The following is a 22,649-nucleotide window of genomic DNA, read 5'->3' as shown; positions in this document are numbered from 1 at the left end:
CAAAGAAAACTGAATGTGTGAGATGGTTCAAAAAGGCTGGTGAAAAGGTGATCCACTTCAGTAGCTGGAACAGTACATAGAAGCCTTTGTAGAATCACTAAGGTTGGAAAAGACCTCTCAGATCACCCAATCCAACCAGCAGCCCACCCCCATGTACCCACTGCCCACATCCCTCAGTGCCACATCCACGTGGCTATTGAGCACCTCCAGGGTCGGTGACTGCACCACCTCCCTGTGCAGCCCGTGCCACTGCAGCACCGCTCTGTGTGAGGAGAAATTCTTCCTAACACCCAACCTGCAATACCCAGCAGGCTGACAAGGCGTTCCCAAACGTGCTATAGTGCTGAAGGAGGCTCAAGTACCTCTCTTATCTCAGCTTTTAGCTTTACTGACTGCCTTCCCCCCCCCTGCCCTGCCTCACACCGCGCTCTATTCCCGGCAGCCTCCAGCCGTACCTGCTGCCGTCCAACCCCGCTTCCTGCCCCACAACCCGCCTCTCCCTCGGGAGGACGCTTATTCTACCCTCGAACGTGGGTGAGGAAAAGGGTGGAGGCGCTGACTCACTCCATTCACGCATGTACCGCTGGGGCTCGACTGACTGGACTTCATTTTAAAAATAGATGGGGACAAGGGAAAACAACACCGGGGGACCCGCTGGTGCGGGGCGACGGCACTCGTAGGGCTATAGGGGCAGCTGTCAGCACACGAGGCTCCTCCATCCTCATACCTTCTGAGGGACGACGGGCAGATAGGACCCGACTGAAGGGGGATAGTTGAGACCCACCCGCCCCCTCCCACCGCCATTCCCGGGGTGGGCGGTGCGGTCCCGGCATCCCCCGGAGCGGGTCGGAAAGGCGCCTGCGCGGTCTCCAGGCCCGTCCTCCTCCTCGCCATTAGCGGCGCCGGTGTCTCGGCTCCGCCCGGGGCGGGGAGCGGGCGGCGGGCGGGCTCACCTGCGTGGCGGCGGGGCCAGAGCAGGAGCCGGGTGTGGAGCGAGGCGAGAGCGGGGCCTTCTTTTGTGTTGGTTTTTTTGCCCCTCCTCGTCTTCGTTCTCTCGCCTCTCCCGTGCGCTGCCCCCCTTTGAGCCGCCCCGGCGTGGCGGCGGCGGCCGGGCCATGGTGCGGCGTGCCCGGCTGGCGCTGGTGGCGGCGGCGCTGGTGGCTCTGGGGGCACCGGGCGGGCAGGGAGCCCGGGCTCTGGAGTGGTACACGGCGTGGGTGAGCACCAGCTACGTGGAGCCGCTCAGCAACCGCACGGTGCGGGGCAACACGGAGAGCGGCCGCTATGGGGACAGCTCGCCCAAGGAGAGCGCGCAGGGCCTGGTGGGCATCCCCCGCGGCGCCTCGCCCCGGCACATGGAGGGCTGCGCCGCCGACACCGACTACGACGTGCCGCTGCCCGCCGGAGGACGAGCGGCGCCCGACGGGGACCCGCCGCCCTGGATCGCACTGGTGGCCCGAGGCGGCTGTACGTTCAAGGACAAGATCACCAACGCGGCCAGGAAGCGGGCGACCGCCGTGGTCATCTACAACGAGGCTCGCTTCGGAAACAGCACCGTCTCCATGTCCCACCTCGGTGAGCGGGGAGGAGGCGGCTTTGTCTGAGCAGGCGAGGGGGGAAGCGGCCCTCGTGGTAACGCCGCGAAGAGCCGGTTGTATCCTCTGCTCCATCCCTTAAATCGCCGCTGAGAGCAGGGTTTGATGGGCCGTGGCTCTGTTAGCCCGCATCTCGCAGTCGGGGCAGGTGGGCTGTGCTACGGGATCCGCGGTGCTCAGGTGTACACAGCCACAGCCCTGAGAGGAGAGATGCCGGGGCCGGCTCTGCTCTCTGCTCGTCGTCCTCTCCTATGAGTGTCTGTGAGGTGTGGGAGGAAGGTAAACGTGCTTGGGGCTGAGGTGGGAAAACTGATGCTTAGAGAAAAATGTTGAGTTGGCTTGTCTGAGCGTGCTTATCTCTAGCCTGCGGAAAGGAGCCGTGCTGGCTGCAGATGTCAGAACTGGGATGGATGCTGCAGCCGGGGCTCAACCTGTGCCTGGAGTGCAGAGCTGGTTTAACAGATGTGACAAGATCAAATGCTTGAGTGAAAGAAAAAGATCCTCGAAGCTTTCCTATAAAAATCTGTTAGTGTTTGTAGGCTTCAGAGAAAGATAGAAAGGTGAAGCAAATCACATCAAAAGTATTGGCAACATGCATTTTGGTTGTGATGAGTTGGATGGTGCCCAGGCTGTCCTGGTGGTGAGGAGGGAGAGGACCAGGGATTTGGTTGAAATAAGGTGTTTCTGCAGAAAACAGTATTATTTGAATGTGGCAAGCTGAAAATTGCCTCATAGCATACTGGGGGAAAGGTAGCTCCTGCTGGCACAGCTAGGACTGTCATCACTGTTCCTTCACGCTTGCTTCATGCTTGGGTATGCCATGAAATCATTAAGGCTAGAAAAGACCTCTAAGATCATCTAATCCAACCATCAGCCACCACCACCATGCCCACGTATCCCTCAGTGTCACATCCACACATTTATTGAACACCTCCATGGACAGTAACTCCACCACCTCACTGGGCAGCCTGTGCTGCTGGCTCACTGCTCTTTCTGATGATAAATTTTTCCTAATATTCAACCTGAACCTCTCATTGTGCAACTTGAGGCCATTCCCTATTGTCCTGTTATTGCTACCTGAGAGAACAGGCTGTTCTCTCTTCTTGCACTGTTATAACCTCTTATGAATATTTGGGTTTGTTTTTTCTGTGAAATCTCGCTTATCTTGCCTTTTTCTTTATGTTTTTCTGTCATCTCTGTGCAGTGGAAGACCTTGTATTGACTTGCTAGTGTAGTTGCATCTGTCAGCAATATGAAGACAAATGCCTCCCTGACTGCTGCCGTTCTGTGAACATTTCTCTTTGTAGACTGTTGGAATTTTGCTGATAAAAGCTCTGTCTGTGTGAAGAATAGGCTTTAGTGTACTTAGATACGTTCCTCTGAACAGATTTGTGAGGTGACATATGAGGAAAATCCTACTAGTGAGCAGAGTGCATGGAATGCTGTGAGAAATCTGTGGTACTGCACGTGTATGAAGAACATCCACTTAGTGGATTTGCAGCTGTGGCACTGGAAAAGATGCAAGACAGAGCAGTCATTCTAGTCAATAGATGTGCGTGCAGGTGGTACATAGAGGACTGTTCTGATCTCGAAGGTTCATTTTTCTTCCCATTCTTCTGAAAATCCCAGCTTTTAAGATTCCTTGTGCGCATGTTGCCTGTGTGGTGGTGGCTGTTGCGTGTATTTAGGCTTACTCCAGCTTGTGTATAAAGGTTGTGGGTGAGGCCAAGCAGTGATTTGTGCTAGCTGGTGTCAAAGCATTTGACTAAAGACCAGAATTCCAAATAATCTGCTGATTTAGTTGTTTGTTTCATGGGTGCCCTTGTGTGCGTCACAAGAATGCAGTGAGCAGGGATTTCAGTTAGTAGGTTTGGAGCTTGGCAGCCAAGAGTTTGAGCATGTAGCCTTGCAGTCTTGGTCCTTTCCTCTAAAGGACCTTCTTCAGATATGGCTTATTACTGTGTTTCAGGCCTTATCTCTCTGACTCTGAGTTAAGCTCTTGAGAATGTTGCATGCCTTGTCTCCCTGAGGGAAGTAATAGTGAAACCACTTCACCTGTGTCTGAGGAGCTGCTTTTTTTTTTCCTGGTGGAAAGCATTGGTTTCACCTGGATGACTCAAGGAGTTTGTCAGTCCTTCATTTAGTGTATCAGAACAGTCTAAACTCCATCTTCAGGTTCACAGAAATGGAGTTTGCAGGCATTTTGAACTCTGTTTATTGTGGTGGAGGGGAACTTAATATAATGCAAAGGATTACAATTCCTTACAATTTCCGATAAGTATTGTATATAAATACTAGCTGGAGAAGCTGGGGAGGAGTCTGGAGTGGCAAGGTGTAGAATATTGTAGGGAGTAGGGCAATGAGCCGGGGTGTGCGCTGGCTTAGAAATAGGGAAGTGAATAGACCGATACTTTGTGCTGGGCATCCAGCCATTTGTGAATCCTCTCTCAAGCTCTGATTTTAGGATCCTGATCAGAATGTTAATAGGAGTAAAATATGAAGTATTGCTCTGCTTGACAGCTGTACTATTGTGTGGAGGAATAGGGACCGGCTGCAGTAGTTAAAGACAAGGCTGGAATGGAGCTCCATTGCTTGGCTTGTGGATTTAGGGGAAGCTTGAACGTAGCTGAAATCATACACTTAAGACGCTTTCCTTTGTGTAACTTATTTTTAATGAGGCTTTGCCAAAATACACCCAGCTAATTCTTTTCTTCATTGACGTGTTTTTTTACGCAGCTATATTGAACAAAATGGGTGTGAATGATTTTGTACCGACAATTCTAAAAGCTCTTGCCAGCTCCCAAGGGGCAGAGTTAAGATTATTTTGGCACATACTTGAACTCTTTGCCACGTTTCTTTCAGAGACCTGAGTGCTGCTTAGGATTCTCAAGTAGCACATAACTTCTTTATTAGCAGTGCTTGCTACTGAAGGCTTCAGTGCTGCTTTACTGAGTGGACTGAACTGAAATTGCTGGCTTACTTAACCTGGACGGCAGCTGTTGAGTTGGGCTTTTAAGTTGTTCAAAAGAAAGAAAAGGAATTTCAAAATGCTCGTGTTATTCTGTATGTAAAAATACAGACGTGTTGGAAGCCCATGTGGAAAGAGGGCATGAGCCTGTTTTGGTTGCTTGCTACTTGACTTTTCTGATTGTATACCTTGCTTCTTAAGGCATGTGACAACACACAAACCCAGGACCTGAGGAGGTGAGGTGGGGCTGGGTGATTGGGCACAAGCTCCTCATTGCTGCTGTAAGTGGCACTGGTAAAGATCAGAGACTTTGTTTTGCTGCCAGGAGCAAAACATATTCAGTGTTAATTGTGGCAGTGTAAGTTGGATAAATTAGCTCTAAGGGCTGAGCTCCCTCAAACCTTGAGAGCCTGCTGACATTTCTCACGAGGACAGAAACTGAGCACGGCTGTGGTCGGTTTCTGGATGATAGAAGATGATCTTTACGTTATGCGTGCTCATGAATGCAAGTGTGGTTGTGAGTTGACAGGACTAGGGGTAATGGGATGAAACTACAGCATGGGAATGTGTGGAAGAACTTTACAGTGAGGGTGACGGAGCACTGGAACAGGCTGCCCAGGGAGGTGGTGGAGTCTCCTTCTCTGGAGATATTCAAGACCTGCCTGGACACCTATCTGTGTGACGTGGTGTAGGGAGCCTGCTTTGGCAGGGGGGTTGGACTCCATGATCTCTGGAGGTCCCCTTCCAACCCCTACAATTCTGTGACTGTGTAGACTGTAATCACGGGTTTCTATATGTACGGCTTTCTCCTTGTGAGGACAGTGCTGGCTGCAAGTGGAGGCTGTAACAATATATGCAGTAAAACTGACCTTGGCTCAGTAGCAGGATACATACCTTCATCTCCACAGAGTTCCAAACGTGTCCTTATTTCCAGGTATCTCAAGGATTTCCCGGCACTCAGTTGAGATGATAATGGTTGGAAAAGAATACACCAGATTTAAAATCTACCTGACTCTGATGAAGCATGAAGCAAATATCTTAATCCAGGTTTATTGTAATGGGGTAAAAATGTGCTTGGTTGTTGCAGTAGAAACAAGTATAGAACAGCAACGCCAGCAGAGTGATTTTCTCAATGAGTGTTTGTGACTTTGAGGTTTTGAAGTGTGGTGGTTGTTGTTGTTTAAGGTCTGTGTTGTGTTGCAGTTGAAGCTGATGGAGTGACTCAACACCGTTTGTCTTTGAATTATGCTTTTCAGAACAGAAGTCTAAAATTAGAGTGAGGAGTGAGGTAAAGTCCTCAGTCCTGCAGGCTGCTCAGGGCAGCTGCCTCTCTGAGATTGCTTTTGTAATGGTGGATCTCAGGTTTTTTCCTTCCTTTCCGTACATCTCATGACCTTCAAGGCCATCATGTTTAACTGCGTGCATCTAAGCATGTTTCTCTCCAAGTCTTTAAAGCTGCTAAAATGCTTTCAGTGGGCAATTAATAAAATATGCAACAGTTATATTACACAGAATCACACAGAATTGTAGGGGTTGGAAGGGACCTCTAGAGATCATGGAGTCCAACCCCCCTGCCAAAGCAGGTTCCCTACACCACGTCACACAGGTAGGCGTGCAGGCGGGTCTTGAATATCTCCAGAGAAGGAGACTCCACCACCTCCCTGGGCAAATTAGTTTTAAAGCTGGAAGGTGTCACGGTACCTGGCAGCTGTTGTGCAGAAATACCCTGTTTTCCAATTGGAGAAAGTAACTGGTTGCTACTTGGTCATGCCCCTGGCAGAACAGAAGTAGGCATTGCTAAATGTTAATGGTTTTAAAGTACTTTGTGTGTGTGTGTGTCAGAAATTGTGTGGAGATCTATGCAGCAGGTTTAAACTGAGGTGTAGATTTGGGGCTTGAAGAGGAAATCTGCATTGGTTGAAAAATCCAGGCTGCTTCCAGCCTTCTATTCTTCAAGTCAGAGTGAAAATACATGAATGCTGGTGCCACCCATCCTGGTATTTGTGGACTCTTGCAATTAATTAACTGTATGCCTAAATCAGGAGATGAAATCTTGTGGGGAATGGTTCTTGGCTGCGTGGGATACGTTTCTAACTTAATGTGTTCTTTTATTGGTGCAGTGCAAGGTCACAAAGCAAGCAGAATATCACAGCCTTCTCTATGGGATTCATTCGTTTATCTGGTAATGTTTTTGTGCTAGTTTAGGGAGGAAAACAATAATTGTTGCTCAGTTCTGAGGGTGCTTGGACCTGCAGTATTGTACAAATAATCACAATGTTGGTTAGAGCTAATTAGGGAGCAAGTGGCTCCTGGATTTACACTATTTGTCTTAAACTTGACTGCTCTGCATCCCCTGGATACACCCAGTAGGCAAGACAGCACATGCTGGCAGCTGGGTGAATGCTGGCTGGGAGGGTGGCTGCTGGTGAGCAAATGCGGCACAGCTGAGCAGGGACATGAGCTGGGCCTTGTTCCAGCAGCACCTTTTTCTCAGACCTTTGAGAAACCCAGCTCTGTTTTGAAATGCTGCTCTTTTGCCAGGTCTGGAAGCGACTGGTGGGTGTGATGGTTCTTAACGGTGGGTGAACAAGTGGGGTGATTGCATAAGGTGGAGCTGGAAAAGGTTACCTGGCATTCAGACAAGGGGGTTATTCGGCTTGTGCTTGGAACTTGCAACATTTTGTCCACAGTTGCCCATCACTTCTTTGGGGGGGAGAGAGCTGCTACCTGCACTGTGAGCCCATTCCCTTTGGAGAGTTACTGAGGTGGCGGGGTTGCATGGGTGTCTCAGTCTCAGCTGGAAGATGTCCTAAACATTTAAGGCACATAACTCTTCATGGTAATAGGCAGCAGGTGAGTCCAAAATGGTTTGTCAAGTTTTCAAAATGCCTGCTGAACATAACGCCATACATTCAAAGAAACAAGGACTTGTCAGTAGCGCTACTAGTGCAGTTGGGAATGGAAAAGGCCTTTATGTCTTCAGTGGGAGGCTTAACTGCAAGTAGCAAGTCGGTAAGGTTGTGAAGCTGAAAGGGTAGCTATGATATTACAACTTTACATTTTCAGCTGGGGAAATGCTATTCTTTATTCTGTGACTTTTTCCCTGGCTCAAGATTCATTTTGATGTTTTTTTTCTCAGAGGCATGAGTTGAGTGCATGGCAAACTAGAGAGCCGTAATTTACCAAGGGCGTATAGTAAGAACTGTTCAAATAGAAACAGCATGGACCAGTGAAAAGGTGACATTCATAACAAGTATATTTGATTTCCATTTGTTTTGTAATACCGATCAGATGTTTCTGAGACAATACTGGAATCGCTTCCAGACGAGACTGAGTGAAACCCTTGTCACAAGGACTCTTTGTTCGTGCCATTTGGTCTTGAAAGTATCTTAGCTTGTTTGGCTGCAATATGGTGCTTAAAGTCTTTTTTTCTTTTTAAGTCCCATTAGATTGTGAATATTTAGTATCGAAGAATGGAATTGTGAATATTATCCAGTCTTTTTTGTTGTTGTCTTGCGTCCAGTCTAATTGTGCTGTGAATTCCAATTCAAACTTGACTGAATGTCTCTCGTTTTGTGGTAGTTTACATCCTGTCTACAGCTGCATTCCTACATTAATGAAGACCAACTGTTTTTGAGGTGTATGTTATAACCTTAGCATATTCAATATAAGATGTGTATTCTTTGCCACTGTTTTGCATGGCATCTACACCTTCTCTTGCTGTGTGGAATGAGGAGTGTAGGGCCTTGATAAAAGCAAAGTGCATTTTTAATACACTTAGTAGTGTCAACTCCCAAAGTTTATCTCACACTTGAGTTTCATAATGTAAGTAAAGGGTTCTCTATTATTAAACTTCACATAAATTCTTCTGTACTTAGAAAAAGAAATGAGGACACTTTGCTGTAATTTAACTCTCTGCTCTTAATTGAAGAGGCCCAAATTACTGTCAAACCAGAATGCCAACATTTTTACTGTTTTCTTTTTCCCCCCCGACAGGAACAGGAAATACAGTGGTGATAATGGTTGGTTATCCGAAAGGAATAGAGATATTGGAGCCAGTACGAAGAGGCATTCCTGTAAGAATGACCATTGGTGTCGGCACACGTCACGTGCAGGAATATATCAGTGGCCAGTCGGTTGTGTTTGTTGCCATTGCCTTCATCACCATGATGATTATATCGCTTGCTTGGCTGATCTTCTACTACATACAACGTTTCCTGTATACAGGATCACAGTTTGGAAACCAGGTAATTGGAGATGCAGCTTAAAAGTACTTGCAGTCTTCTATCAAATCAGTTGCTTAACTTACTGTGTTTTATTGAAGCGTCTTTGAAGATCTGTTCCTTCTTGTTACTTTACTGTCATAGAATTGTAGAACTGTGTAGAATTAAATGAGGTCATCTAGCATTAGGCTGTTATGCCCCGTTCCCTACTTCATTCTCTTTTATGGCAACTGTTGAAAACAAATTTACGAAACTGAAGCTTTAAGTTGCTTTGAATCTCTTTGGTCAAAATATGATATTAGGAATATTGAGAGAATTTTGGAAATGGGAAGTCGCTCTTGCAACCTAAATCTTACTTGTTTGGCTTATTGACTTCAGCATCATTTAAACTTTGTTAATGATGACGTGGTATGAAGCAAACTACTCCACAGCTGCTAAGTGAGGCTGAGGAAGGGTGTCTTGTGACACACTGTAATATCAGTTCAGAAGAAAATCTTTGAACGCATTCTTGCTGCTGGAGGTGAAACAGGACAGTGCAGGAAACCTGAGCTGGTACAGAAGTTGGAAGAGGCTGCTTCTGGTTCAGTGCACTGTGAGGAAAGCTTCAGACTACTTTGTATTGTGGGGTTTGGAACATGATGATCCTTGGGGTCCCCTTCCAACCCAAGCTGTTCTATGGTTACTTGGGAGAAAAAAGGTACTTCAAATATGTATAAGGGATATAGGTTGTTGTGCTATCATTAAGAGAAAAACTGCTTTTTTTAATTATTGTATTTCATCAGTGGGAGTTCTTGCTAGATTGATCAAACTCTTAATTGGGAATGCTCAGTTTCACAGTTTCTAGCAGTAGCTATGTCTTTGTCTTAGAATACAGTACTGCTTTATCTGCTTGCTTCCCTTCCAAGCATAATTAGAGCTGTTACTGTATAGGAGTCCAGTATGTTGTCTCATGTCTGTGAAGCCTTTCTTGTCGTCTCCTTTACATAATGTGTCCTTTCAGTGTAAAGCTTTGGATAATGTGTTAGACAGTGTTTAACGAGGGAAGGCATTAATAGCTACAAGCAGCCTTTTGACCTGGTAGCCAGCTGTAGGCTACTCGGCAGGATTCCACCTACTCTCAAGCTTGTGTAAAACCTACAGCCTGCTCGCTTATTGCTTGGCCTAACAAGAAGGTCTGGTTAATTCTGTTGTTGCAGCTCTAAAGCATAAATTAACTTCAATTTTCCTGTGTGGGAAGGCCCTTAATGCAGGCAGCTACTGTACAAGGCTGTACATCTGTTTGATCTGCTTATTTCTGTGCCAGCTGAGGCCGTTGTTAGAGCAGTATGCCTATAGATAATGTTTACTATTGTGCCCCAAGAATGCAAGACTTGTAGTTCTTCAGCATCTGCTGGCTGGAAGTACTTTGTAAATAAATTATCTGGCCAGCATTGAATTTTCTGATGCATTCAGAAGGCTTAGTGTAATCCATGTGGAAAATATTTAAAAGCTTTGAAATGTAGCTCTTGATGCTCGAGTCTATGCTAATGCTTCACATCTTTATTCAAGGGACACAGGAAAGAAACCAAGAAAGCAATCAGCCAGCTTCAACTGCATACTGTGAAACGTGGAGACAAGGTAACTTGGTGGCTTTGGTTTTTGATGAATGATTTGAAGCATGTTGTAATGCCTTACTTGAGTTTAGTCTGTAATCATCCCAAAATAACTAAAGTGAGATTCTTACAATTTTAGGCTAATTTCATTGCTATTGCCTAGAAGACCAATTTTTAAATTGAAGAGTCAAAATTCATCTGCTTCTGAAATGGGAGGCTGGTTTGTTGCACTCAGTATCTAGTTACACAGAATGTTATAGTAGTATCAGCCCTCTTTCATCTCCTATAAAGATGAGGAAACTCTGATCTTGCCAACACTTGAAAACATCAGCAGATAGACTGCAAAATTCTTCCTAGGACCATCTGATTGCATAGTTTGTAGCTGTTAAAACCTTTTCATTGAAGAGAACGTCCCATTTTATCTTTCAGAGGGCCTTACAGATCTAAAAGCTCACTTCATCTTTTTCAACATACGATACGTGAGCTATAAAGACTTAAATACAAATGCAAAAGCTAAAACAGTTCTACTTAGAATAAGTGATTCTAAAAATTGAGTATAGCTTTCCTGAAGTTAATTTTGACAGCTTAAGACCTAAACTAATATCTCACAGAATAAACGAGGTTAGGAAAAAAAGAGGTTTTGAAAGAAACAATTTAGCTTCAGGCAGCTGCGAATTTAAAAGCGAAATTAACTTCTGAGATTTCTGCTGCCATACAGACGTTTCTTTCCCAGCCTTATTTGTTTTATTTGATCAGCTTTTACTTAAGGACTGACTTGTTTAGAGATGAAAACAAGAGTTCTCTTTAAATCCATGAATAAAATTAAGGTGAAAAAGGGCACTTAAGAACTTCAAAAGATGTGATGCAACAGAAGCTGTTTGGTTTAAGTTGTATGCTATGGAAAGTATGTCCTTTGTGTAGCAAAGTAGCTTGAGGTTAAAACAGTCTCAGAGCCTGCCTTTTTTTTTTCCTCTTGTGCATTCAGAGTGTTTGGTATTTTAAAAGTCTTTCTTTCAATTTAACTGTAAATGGCATAAAAAAATAATCTGCCAAGCTCTGAATGGAGAATGTACCTACTCCTTACAAAGTGAAATTAGACAGAAGGAAATATGGAACTGGATAACAGCTTACATGAAGTGTCAAAGTGTAACATCTGCATAGGAAGAAATGGATGTAGAAGAGTCATGATAGAGTAAACTCTATCATGAGGACCACAATGCAGCTGTTAATTGCTTTTAAGCTGATATTCAGTTGGCTTCTAGAAAGGATCATTTTGAGAGATTTTGCAGTGCATCAATTCATTCCTATTAATGTATCTGTGAGCAAAGTAAATAAAATAGGGGATTTTAACAAGGTTATTATGCAGTATGCTTGTAGCAGCTATTAGTGGTGTGTAGCTCAAGCAAAGTAAAAGGAAATTAGATTAAAATATCTAAATTAAAGATTTTTCTGCTTGATAAATAATATCATACCAATTGTCTTGATTCACCCGACTACCAGTGAATTTAGGTAACTTAGTGGTGCAGGTGTACCTTTGAACTAATGTAAATGTATCTGGAAACATGGACTTGCCTCTAGAGAAAAACAGTAACATTCATATTTCCAGTCATTCTGTCCTTATGACAGAAAGAGTGCAATTATTCTGTCTGTGACAGTTTTTTTATTGTCTCTTCTCTCGGAGTTGAAATATTTAACTAAAAATAGGTCAGCCTGCTAAAAATTGGTTGCTATCGTGTAGATCTTTCCTGAGAAGCTTATGGGATTATTGCGAAATGGACACTCATTTGGTTATGTGCTGCACGCTTGGGTTTTGTCTCTTGTGTAGAATAAGGAAAAACATTTATGATAGGGAAAATGTTCATCCTTAACTACTTATATATAAAACTAAAAAGATTTAGGAATTTGAGACATCATGTGAGGTAATAGCATGTAAAGGAGGGAGAAAGCTTGCCTAAAGTTGAAAGTTCCTTCATCATACTGATTCATTTGAATGTTTGTGGTAACTTTTAACTGTTTTGGACAGCAGTAAATGTGAAATATTTCAGTGGAGGATGAAAGGAGTTGGCCCGCTGTGTGTTCTTCTAATACTTACTTTTAAGCAACCCAGTTAACAGTGAACTATTTCTCTTGTCAGGGTGGTATCTATCATACCTGTACTTTAACCATAAGTAAGGCTTCAAGGAGGCAGTAAGGCCTGCTAAGAAAGTTTAGATAACCCCTAAAAAAAAGAGTAGGGATGGGGGGAATCCTGTTTTAACTCCTTGTGTTATATTCTTGGAGACTTAAAAATCATTACACAGTTTTACTTTTCCTCCTTTGACCTCCAAAGGATATTTTTTAGGATGTGGTAGAAGTAAAGTAAATATGGAAAAAGATGGTTCACAGTATTCACCCTCAAGAACCATTCTCTGATTAATCTCTTGCAAGTCTTGCGTTGGATTGAGAATTAGATCGGATGTTCATTGTGTTGACTTCTTTAAGAGTTTCTTGATTTTTGTGGTTTTTTTTTTTTATTGTAAATCATTCATGGAAGCCAGTCTCCAAGCCATTGTTTGAAGTCTAACCAATGCCATATAATAATATAATAACATATAACATATATAGTTATTTCAATTAGAAATTAGGGACCTGGCTTTTGGTATTTGGTACCACTTGATCAAATCACCTCATCTAGAATTAAATGAGGGACACATTTGTATTTGCTAAGCCAACTTATGCCACCTGTTGTGGAAACTCAGAAGTTTGTTCTATAACGACATGGATGTCATTTAAATGTTATTGTCTTCAGGGTCTAGATGTTGATGTGGAAAACTGTGCTGTGTGCATTGAGAACTATAAACTGAAAGATACTGTCCGAATTCTGCCATGCAAGTAAGTTAACGTTGTGTTTCTCTTCTCTCTGTGCTATGTTTTGTCTAATCAAAAATTGATGAGACTTTTGGAAACTCTTTGAAACTTACATTGGGGCTGAAACCCTGCCATTCCTATGGCCCATTACACATTGGAGGGTTCTGGGAGGCAGTAAAGAACTTCATATATATGGGAGGGAAAGAAACAATTGGGATAAGAGTAAAAATGAAATAGAACTGTAAGTTTGAATTGTACACAGTTGAAATGGTACTTCAGTGGTGTCTTTGTAATTAGCTATCTCTTATTTTAAAGATCCTTCTAGAGTTTATGGTTATATCTGTCCTAGTAAATTAAGCAGTACCTAAACATCAGGGTTATGGAGGATTTGGTTTACCTGTCTAGGCAGTGCTTTGCACATCTTGTGAAGAAGCAGAATGTGCTTTTCATAGTAAGTTCTAAAGGTGTTTGGGTTTTTTTCAGGCACATCTTCCATAGAACATGCATTGACCCTTGGCTTTTGGATCACCGAACTTGTCCAATGTGTAAACTAGATGTTATCAAAGCTTTGGGATACTGGGTATGTTGCACGCTTGTTTTAATCCTCAAGAAAAAAGTATAGTGCATTAAGCAAGTCTTCATATGTTCAGAATGAGAACAGTTATTATTTAACTATCTGGAGAAGCTGAGTACAGGTATAAGAGTGAATGAGAATATGAACTATAAGGGAATTTTGTAGATAGGAGCTTAAACAGAACATTGAACTGTTTGTGAACCCTCTGTGTACTCTGTGGTAATCATTTCTGTCATCAGCTGACAATAGTAATGAAGTTAAAGCAAAAATGAGGCAGTTTGCTCAAGCTACAGAAACCTAACTTAGTTCAGTAATTTCAAGTATGTTTTCAATCTTGTTGAGAGCTACAATTCAAAGTAAATCTTGTGTAATTTTCAAATGATTTGAGCACATATATATAAATTCCACATATACCCATTGTTTTATCCCTGTAAATGAGGCACTAAGAACCTTCCTAAAGACATTGATTGGAAATTGGTTAGATAGAGAAAATGATGTGCTCTCATTTCTTCCTGACAGCACCAGAAAAGAGAGATGAAGACACATGCGGTAGGTTACTTGGTCATTGTTGATAAATAGTCTTGAGTTCCATTAAGATGCCTTAGACACGAATGTACCTCTTCTCTTCTGCAGAGGCCTTCAGGAAGAGGGGTGTTGCTTGGATTCAGGGGCTTTTCTTTCATTGGCTAGGTCTGCATTATGACTAGCTTCTCTCATGTCATTACAGAGACTTAGAACGTATACGGTTGACTGACTTTTTTCTTTTGTGAAGGATGGCAATATTTCTGCTATGTAGTGTGTGTATATATACATATTACATTGTATGTGTATATACATGTACACCAGATTATGGTGGCTCTATATAGCAAGTCAGGCTTTATCCAAGAATTGCAATCTTCTCATGTGAAATAACTGCATTACTATTGTTAATAGTTTGATTTTTGCTTGCTTTCAAGTCTTGATGTTAACATAACTTGTGTTATGTGAAAGGTTATAACCTTTTGTATGTGGTTTCAAAGCCAAAACACTTCAGACTTCAGAACACTTCTGTTCCTTGAATTCCTGCTGTTGCAGGGGTACTGATACCAACACTAACCAAGAAGATTAATGACTTCTCTGCTTGTTAGATAAAAGTATTGGAAGCAGGTTGGATGAGGTGATATTAAACACAGAAGCCCAGTTTGCTTTTCAGGTGGAATGAAGGAAATGTCTTCCCAGCCATGCAAGTTGTGCTGGAATTAGCAGTGTGAAGATAGCATTCAGTTGTTTGGTCTTGACCCTCATCTAGGTTGTACCTACCTGATACACAGAGTGATGGTGCGAATGTTTTGCTGATGTGAGCAAAGAAGTGGGAAGAGCAGGGCAGCTCTTTCAGCACTGTGCTTCCTGACTTGTAACAACAGACGTGAATGTGCAGCTTTATTACAGAAGTCTCTTGAGCCATGTTAAGAGTCTGAAAGCTGAATTCAGTTTTATGGTAAACACTTGAGATGCTTGTGTATTTCTAAATGCCTATGGTAGAAAGAAGACAGGAAGTCCTGTTACTTACCTTGTGTTTTGTAAGCTGTGTACTTAGTGGACTAGTTATTACTACTTATGAAACAAGAGAACTGCAGTTCAGCATGTCTGACTTCCTGGTGTAGGTGAGCATTGTCAAATCTTCTGTCTTCAGCTTATTTAGCTGCTGAAGGTTTGAAAACAAAAAATCACTGATCTTTTCCCTGACACTGAGACCCTTTGGAGCTTAGTATCATGTGTGTCTCAACTTGTGTTCTAATGTAATTTTTCTACAGCTCCTTATGGTTCAGAATGCTATAAAGTTTGCTGTTCTAATAGCAAAGCAAGGAACGGCGTAGGATTTCTTAAGACAGGCCTTTGCTAATTTTTTGAGGAGGGAGAAAATGGTCATTCTGCAGTCCACAGAAGAGTTACTTATACTGTGCCGTACTTGTTTAACTAGTGTGATTAACTTATTAGCAATAACTTGAGCACTGGAACTGGCTGCGCAGGGAGGTGGTGGAGTCTCTTTCTCTGGAGATATTCAAGACCTGCCTGGACGCCTACCTGTGTGACGTGGTGTAGGGAGCCTGCTTTGGCAGGGGGTTGGATTCGATGATCTCTAGAGGTCCCTTCCAACCCCTACAATTCTTTGATTCTGTGAACTTAAGGTTCAATTTTAGGAACAGAATTGTGTGTGTAGGACTTTAATCCATCCTAAAAGTTATGAGAAGTAGCTTATGCTGTCCACCAGATGAAGTAAGATCCTTTGCTCGTGTTGTGTGTTTTATTCCTTCAAAGCGAGGAGCTGGCATTACTTCTCTTTTTCTCAGACCAGCGTTTAAAGTTAGGCCAGAGGAGGAGAGAAGCCTTTTCCTATGTCTGTTTACTTGCAACTTGCCAAACTACTATTATGAAAAACAGCAGTTTATATAATCTTCTGCATAATCAGTAGGTTTGCTCAGTGAGGACTTCATATGTGCCAGGTGTGCTCCTAACCAGACTGCATCAATAGTGTTGAAGTGTTGACATACTTCAGCTGGATGGGTTGACTCCTGCCATTGCCACTCGTAGTTTTCTGAGTTTTCTGGGAATCTGACATTGACATTTGAAGTAGACGCTGCTAAGTACTATACCCATGAGCTGATAGGCAATGCTAGCTGGAAAGAAGACATTTTTCCCTCTAAGGTGAAGATATGAAGTGATTGTATGGAAGAATGTTGATGTGTAATGGTGGACAGAACTGTTAGTTAATGTATTTTAATTTTGAAGGGGGACCCTGAAGATGCACTTGAAGTTCCAATACCTGAATCAATAAGTGGCAGTGTTTCAGTTGGAAGTCTGAGTATTGCTTTACAAGAAGATGACAGAAACGAAGTAAGCGAACTGTCAGCTTCCTCCACCAGTGAATCTGTGTTGCAGTGTACCAGTTTAAAAGAGGATGCGGGTGAAACCACAGCATTACTTGGTAAGTAATAATTCAGTTGATCACTTTATAATCCTTGGTGCCGCTATTGGTACTGAAAGATGGCTTTCTCCAAATGATGGTAGTAGTCTTAGTACTGCACTGCAGTGCAGATTAAGCGTTGTTTGTACAACAATACAGGCAGGTAGATCCTGAGGCAGTCCTGCCAAGACTGGAGAAAAGATGTTTGGGGAGGGGGGAGATACAATCTTGAACCTTATATATATGTGGCTATTTAATTTGTTCTCAGAATTTAGATAAGGCAATTTAAAAGATGAACCTAGAAACACATTTTCTTTTAATTTCTGACTTGTAGATGTGGATGTCAGTAATAACCGGCATGGAGAACATCTATCTAATGGAAGTTCCCACTGAGCTGCTTCATGGAAGATACCTTGGACAGATTGTTGAAGAACTATTTTTTATTTAAGTAGTTTGGACTTTTGTCTGGTTAATGGAAAAATAACAATGTAAATTATTTTACCTTTCGAACTTTTCTAGCTGGTGTTCCAAAAGGGCTAATAACTAAAAAATTTTGTACACAAGAGGATTTTATAAAACTTCCTCTGGATGTCTCATCCTATAAAGAGATGCAATAACCCTTTTTCTGTAAGCATTATTACAATGTCATTGTGTTTTAGAGGGCTGTAACAAGATGAAGACAAGGCAGTGAGACAGTGTAGAATGTCTAATGTATACATATTTTGGAAGCACTACTCATGTTCAGCATGTATATATGGAGAACACTTACAAGACTACAACAATTAAAATGTTCTGAAAGTTCTGATCTGTTGTAATTGGAGATGAACGTTGTTAAAAAAGATGCAATCTAACCTTTGAAGGTATCAATGGGTATATTACATATCCACTTTGGTGATGAAAAAATTAGTAGTTGCAACTGTCATACGTATAATAAATACTAATTTGATCTTGTAATGTGTTCCACTGAGAGCAAAGGGAGACTCTTGTCTCACTAGCTTTTTATACTGAATTTGGCAGTAATAGGTTGTGCTAGGTGGTCTTCATGTGCTGAGCATGTAGACTTATTTAGGTATATGCACACTGGTTACCTCCTCTTTCAATCTTAAACTCAGTAGGACAGAGGTAAAGGGCTAACTATGGCTAAAATGTATTTATTAGTCTATTTATAAGACTTAATTCCTTCTTATTCCTGCTCCCATCTTTATGTGCAGATTGGAACTGTTTCTTAGGATCTACAGACACTTTTCCTTTGTGTAGAGATGCTAGAATTCTTCTCCTGGAGATTCCATAATAGGGGTTTTGACTGGGTTTGTCACTAGCTTTCATTCCTTTCTTTCAGATTAGCAGTATTGTGCCTTATAGTCAAACACCTGTGAAACCTGGAGCATCTGAGAGTAAAAAATAAACCCTGACATCTCCCAGTATGACCTCTTACTCAAATATTTATATACTCTTAAGCGATATAGGGAATTGCTAAACTGTTTTGTAAAGAAATATGTATATTTAAAACACTGCTTAATAAGGGTATTAATGAATCGCTTAGGATTTTAGCGTTGTCATGTTATAAATGTGCTACGTTCCTCATTTTTTTTGGGTGAAGCTGTTCTTACAGGTTGCTTAAAACGGTGTCTGTTACCAGACGTCTGGTTCAGAATGCATTTCGTTTTTAAAATGTACATTTGGAATGTTTTTTAAGAAAATATGCAATTCTTTTTTCTAACTTACATCGAGCTTCAGTAGAAGCAATAACTTTTCTTGAGTTTAGAACGAGTGTTCCAGAAATGAGAGATTTCATCTGGGGAAATACAGTCTGAACTTCTACTTTGCAGGGCAGATGTTTCATCCTAAATTTCCTTCCAAATGGTCCTGTTAACGCTTACTTACAGACAATAATCTGCCTCTTCCTTGTAGGAGTGTAATTTGTAGGTTTACTGGAAAATTATCAGGTTGTAGTTCTGATGTCACCAGCAGGTGCAAGTTTCTGTGATGCCTTTATCTTACAAGAAGCACATAAGAATGGAATATGACTGACCAAACATCTCCAAAACTGAACAAGTAAGAAAACAGCCCACGACTAAAACAAGCATCATACAGGGACGTTTGTCTCCAAAAGAAGCCTATCCACGTTTCCAGAACTGCCTTTTCAACTATCTCTTCAACGTTATAAACTAAGTCTTCTCCCTCTTCCTTAACACAAAATTGAACATTGTTGTTTTTTGTAGTAAATGTTGAGAGGGTTTAAACTCTAGCTCAAGGAGGAACCAAGAGGAATTACCAAGAGAAGTCTTGTTAATCTGTGGATCGTATCTTGCTGATATCTGCAGTGCAGTATTCATGCTGGAGGGGAGAACTGTGGTAAGTACTTTAACTTTTAACTAATTACTCTAAAACAAAAAGCTTTGGTTTAGAATTGAAGCTAGAATCTGGAAGGAGGGGTAGAGAACTTGCAGATTGACAAGTGCACTTAGGAAGTCTGAAGCCCTTATAACTTTTGCAGAGTGTACAAATATTAAAGGTTCCTGGAAAACATCTGCTGCTGTCACTATACCTGTTCCATGGCAAATGTCATGGGAGTCTGTGTGTGTAGTCTGTCATAGCTGTGCTGCTGAGGAATGATGACAATAAAAGGCCGAATTGCAGTGCCTCCAATAAGCAGTTTGCTCTCCTTGGAAGCACGATGACAAAGTTGTCTGAAGCGAATGTTGGTCTGACCTCAGAAAGCTTGTGTACTTCAGCCAGAATATTGATAGTGCAAAAATAAAGAACAGGAAGGAGTCAGTCTATGGAACTTAAAGTGGTTAGCAAGAGGCTTAGAAATGTATGGTTAGAACTGAAACAGACCATTTAGAGTAAGTGGGTGAAGGCAGCTCTAGGTTCATACAGGTACCCAGATTAAATATCTGTAATTTTACTTATGGTAGGGCAGGTGTTCTTTAACTTCTTCCCCCACCATTTGGAGAACCTATTATCAGCCTCTCTGTTGAGGCTATTTCCTGCCTAATGTATGAGCTAATGCTGTGTGTGTTGTGGGTTCTCATTCTAGCTGCTTGTTTTTCATAAAACATGCGAGGGCTGGGATCTGTCCCTTTGTTACGTTATGCTTTTAGACCTGTTGGCAACAAAAGAATGAACTGTAGGCATTTCAAATCTAAATGCATCTTAACTGTGAGTGAAATTACCAGTGGTACCAGTTTAACTAGACAGTTTGGATTTTTTCCTCTAACTACCTTTAATCGAGGCTTCATTCTTCTAAGGAAAAAATGGGCTTCAAGCAATGCTTGGATGAGGTTCTCTGCTGTAGTTGATTAGATAGCAGTAACTCCTTCTGCTGGCCCCTACTGCTGAGTGCATGAATGCCATGCAGTTGCCTGTTGCCAGCAATCAGTGCTAGATTAAGAGAATCACAGAATTATCATGGTTGGGAAAGACCTAGAAGATCATCTAGTCCAACCATTACCAATACTTCCCAGCTAAATCATATTCATCAACACAACATCCAAACGTTTCTTGAACACTCCCATGGTCGGTGACTCCACCACCTCCCTGGGCAGTGCATTCCAATGCCTGACTACCCTTTCTGAGAAGTAATTCTTCCTAATGTCCCGCCTGAATCTCCCCTGGCGCAGCTTAAAACCATTCCCTCTAGTTCTATCACTATAGCATGCTGAAGGAGTTGTGGGGTGGTTTAATCGCAGTGAGAATGTTTTTAAACTCTTTCTTACCTGTTGAACTGGGTGCTTGTATCTTCCTACCAAAGCTGGACTCTTACTGCTCTTAAGGAATTTCTTTCCTATTCAGGGATGTAATTGGGCATAGAGAAATACTGTTGCAGCAACCTTAGGGGGGAGTGTGCCAGGTATCTTTTATTGACCTCTTCTTGATTTAGGGGTGGTCTTCTGGTTTTCTGCCCAGCTTTCTGGGTTTTCTTTAAGGCAAGGCAGTAGCAGATGTGCAGAAGAGCCCAGCACACGTGTGTGGTGATGGCTGTCCCCTTCTATCCCTGTGCTTCAGTGGGCGCTTGAGACAAATGAAATTTAAGCTCATAAGTTTTGATAAGCTCCATCAGAAGCTTGTGTTGGTTTTACATGATTGTGCAAATAAATAGGATAGCATACTGAACTGCTCCATAAAAACAAACTTCTTTTGCCTAGCTAAGCCTAGACATCTGCTGTTAGCAGTACCAATCATTACTTGAGGTTAAGGAGAGTGTCAATCAATAAATGCAGTTATGCCATAAATACGTGGCTTTGGTACGTGTTAGCATCCTAGTGTTCAGTAAAACTGAGAATTTTTGCTCAGAAGAGCTATAAGAGCTTGATCATCTTCTGAATGAAGAGGTCATGTGTAGTTGTTGGAGGTTGGATGTCATTGGTTGGAGTTGGTAATTTCCTTAGTCTGAAGTTACTTAGTTAACTCAGGGATATGATTTATTGTAGGGTTTTTAGAGTTAGGATTCTGGTTAGGCTGTGGTTGGACTTGATGATCTTCAAGGTCTTTTCCAACCTGGGTGATTCTATGATTCTATGAAGTTGATGTCCAAAGCACTGGGTACCGAATGCGGAATTTCTGTGCTGGACAAATCCGCTGATGTTGTTAAGGAAGTGCTGACTACAAGGAGAGGTACTGAAACATAGTAGAGGAGCATAGCTGTCCTTATCTCATCAGGTTAACCTGGGGGGAATGGTGTTCTTGATGTTGGCAGCTTGACAACAAACTGTTCTCTTCCTCATGTTTCACTTCAGCCACCAGTCTGGGTGAGACTTGACAAGATGCCTCAAACCAATTGAACAGCTTGCTGATACCAGAACAGAAGAGTGGCCTTTACCAGTTTTCCTTTTATGCATCAACTGTTCACTTGCTTCTGGCTGTCACATTCAAATTTAGGAGTGTGATAAACTAACTCGGCTTAAATGGTAGAAAAATAGATCAATCCAAGTGGTATTTTGACAGGCTAGGAAGCTTCATATCCTTACTGTGTAATAGGATGAGGTGTGAGGGTTAAGGGAATGAGCCACTGGGATGGAGGAGGAGGGCAGGGCAACTTCTCTTTGGGTTGAGATGTACTTTTATAGTAGGGCCACGCAGAAATGAAACTTAGAAGTGGCAGCAGTAATTTTTCTGTCCTTGATGCTGCTCATTACTAGTTGTTCTTTTCTCTCACAGGTGATATGTGAAGATTCGGGAATTGGAACTGTAGCATAAACATGCACAAATCAAGCTGGTGGCTTTTGTTTTTGTTCAGTATGGGTCCTAATCTCTCTCCTCGGATATCCCGCTGCATTGCGAAACTCGATTTGAGAAAGTTTAAAAGTAGAATGTCTCTACGATTGCATGTGTTTGTGTGGAGAATGCATTGCCTGGAAGCTGTTTGTTATACTTCCATTGGAGCTGAAGCTACTTTTCACCATCTGAAACACGGTAACGATACTATCTTTTTAAATGAGCGTATCCTTCTGAATTGACAACAGCAAAATAATTTGAGTTTCCATCATTGCGTTAGTCTGAAGCTTAAGTCCAAAACTTTGAATTCACTTCTACCAGTAACACAAGTGCAGGTAACCACTTGAACTTGCTAGTGTTTGTCAACAGCTATTGACAATCAGCTGTTACGGTAACCTTGTACTAACTTGGTTGCGTACATTGATTGGATTAAGCACCAAAACAGTTGGGTTTTTTTCCATTGTGTATGTACAATTATAAGAATGTCAGGTTATGCATTGTTGATGTAACTTAATGGCTAAAAGCTCAAATTCCATAATAAATTATACAGACCTCTTAAAAAGCAAAGTTCTGAGCAACTTCAGAGTCTTCTTTATTATACATGTGCAAACAGAGCTGTGGTGGGTTGACCTTGGCTGGCTGCTGGAGGCCCACTGTGTTGTTCTCTTGCATCCTGTCCTGGACAA

At 42.3% G+C, this 22,649-nt stretch overlaps 1 protein-coding gene and 1 non-coding gene across 3 annotated transcripts; both read left to right on the top strand.

Moving 5' to 3' along the window:
• The first annotated feature begins 879 nt into the window (after window positions 1-879).
• RNF149 (ring finger protein 149) lies at window positions 880-22,530 on the top strand. Of its 2 annotated transcripts, XM_032441790.1 has the most exons (9): window positions 880-1,575; window positions 8,560-8,810; window positions 10,335-10,403; window positions 13,167-13,249; window positions 13,709-13,805; window positions 14,319-14,348; window positions 16,569-16,764; window positions 17,078-19,098; window positions 21,907-22,530. In XM_032441790.1, the coding sequence occupies exons 1-8, from the start codon at window positions 1,116-1,118 to the stop codon at window positions 17,134-17,136; spliced, it is 1,245 nt and encodes a 414-aa protein (XP_032297681.1). In that variant the 5' UTR covers window positions 880-1,115; the 3' UTR covers window positions 17,137-19,098; window positions 21,907-22,530. The 2 variants fall into 2 exon arrangements, with proteins under 2 accessions (XP_032297681.1, XP_015705824.1); XM_015850338.2 differs by lacking the exon at window positions 14,319-14,348 and having other exon boundaries at window positions 883-1,575.
• Window positions 19,348-19,461, top strand: LOC116652827. The gene has a single exon (XR_004306046.1). It is a non-coding gene; the product is annotated as a small nucleolar RNA SNORD89 (small nucleolar RNA).
• Window positions 22,531-22,649: the final 119 nt, after the last annotated feature.

The sequence above is a fragment of the Coturnix japonica genome, chromosome 1 (assembly GCF_001577835.2).
Source record: "Coturnix japonica isolate 7356 chromosome 1, Coturnix japonica 2.1, whole genome shotgun sequence".
In the NCBI taxonomy this organism is placed as follows: Eukaryota; Metazoa; Chordata; class Aves; order Galliformes; family Phasianidae; genus Coturnix; species Coturnix japonica.
The sequence above is the reverse complement of the archived record's forward strand: the minus strand, read 5'-3'. Positions and strand labels throughout refer to the sequence as shown.

What these genes read in the sequence shown, in the direction of transcription:
- RNF149 (XM_032441790.1), top strand. Translation starts at nt 1,116, where the DNA reads ATGGTGCGGCGTGCCCGGCTGGCGCTGGTGGCGGCGGCGCTGGTGGCT. An exon ending in GTCCGAATTCTGCCATGCAA is followed by an intron (nt 13,250 to 13,708) that starts GTAAGTTAACGT and finishes GGTTTTTTTCAG; the next exon opens with GCACATCTTCCATAGAACAT. An exon ending in GAGAGATGAAGACACATGCG is followed by an intron (nt 14,349 to 16,568) that starts GTAGGTTACTTG and finishes TTAATTTTGAAG; the next exon opens with GGGGACCCTGAAGATGCACT.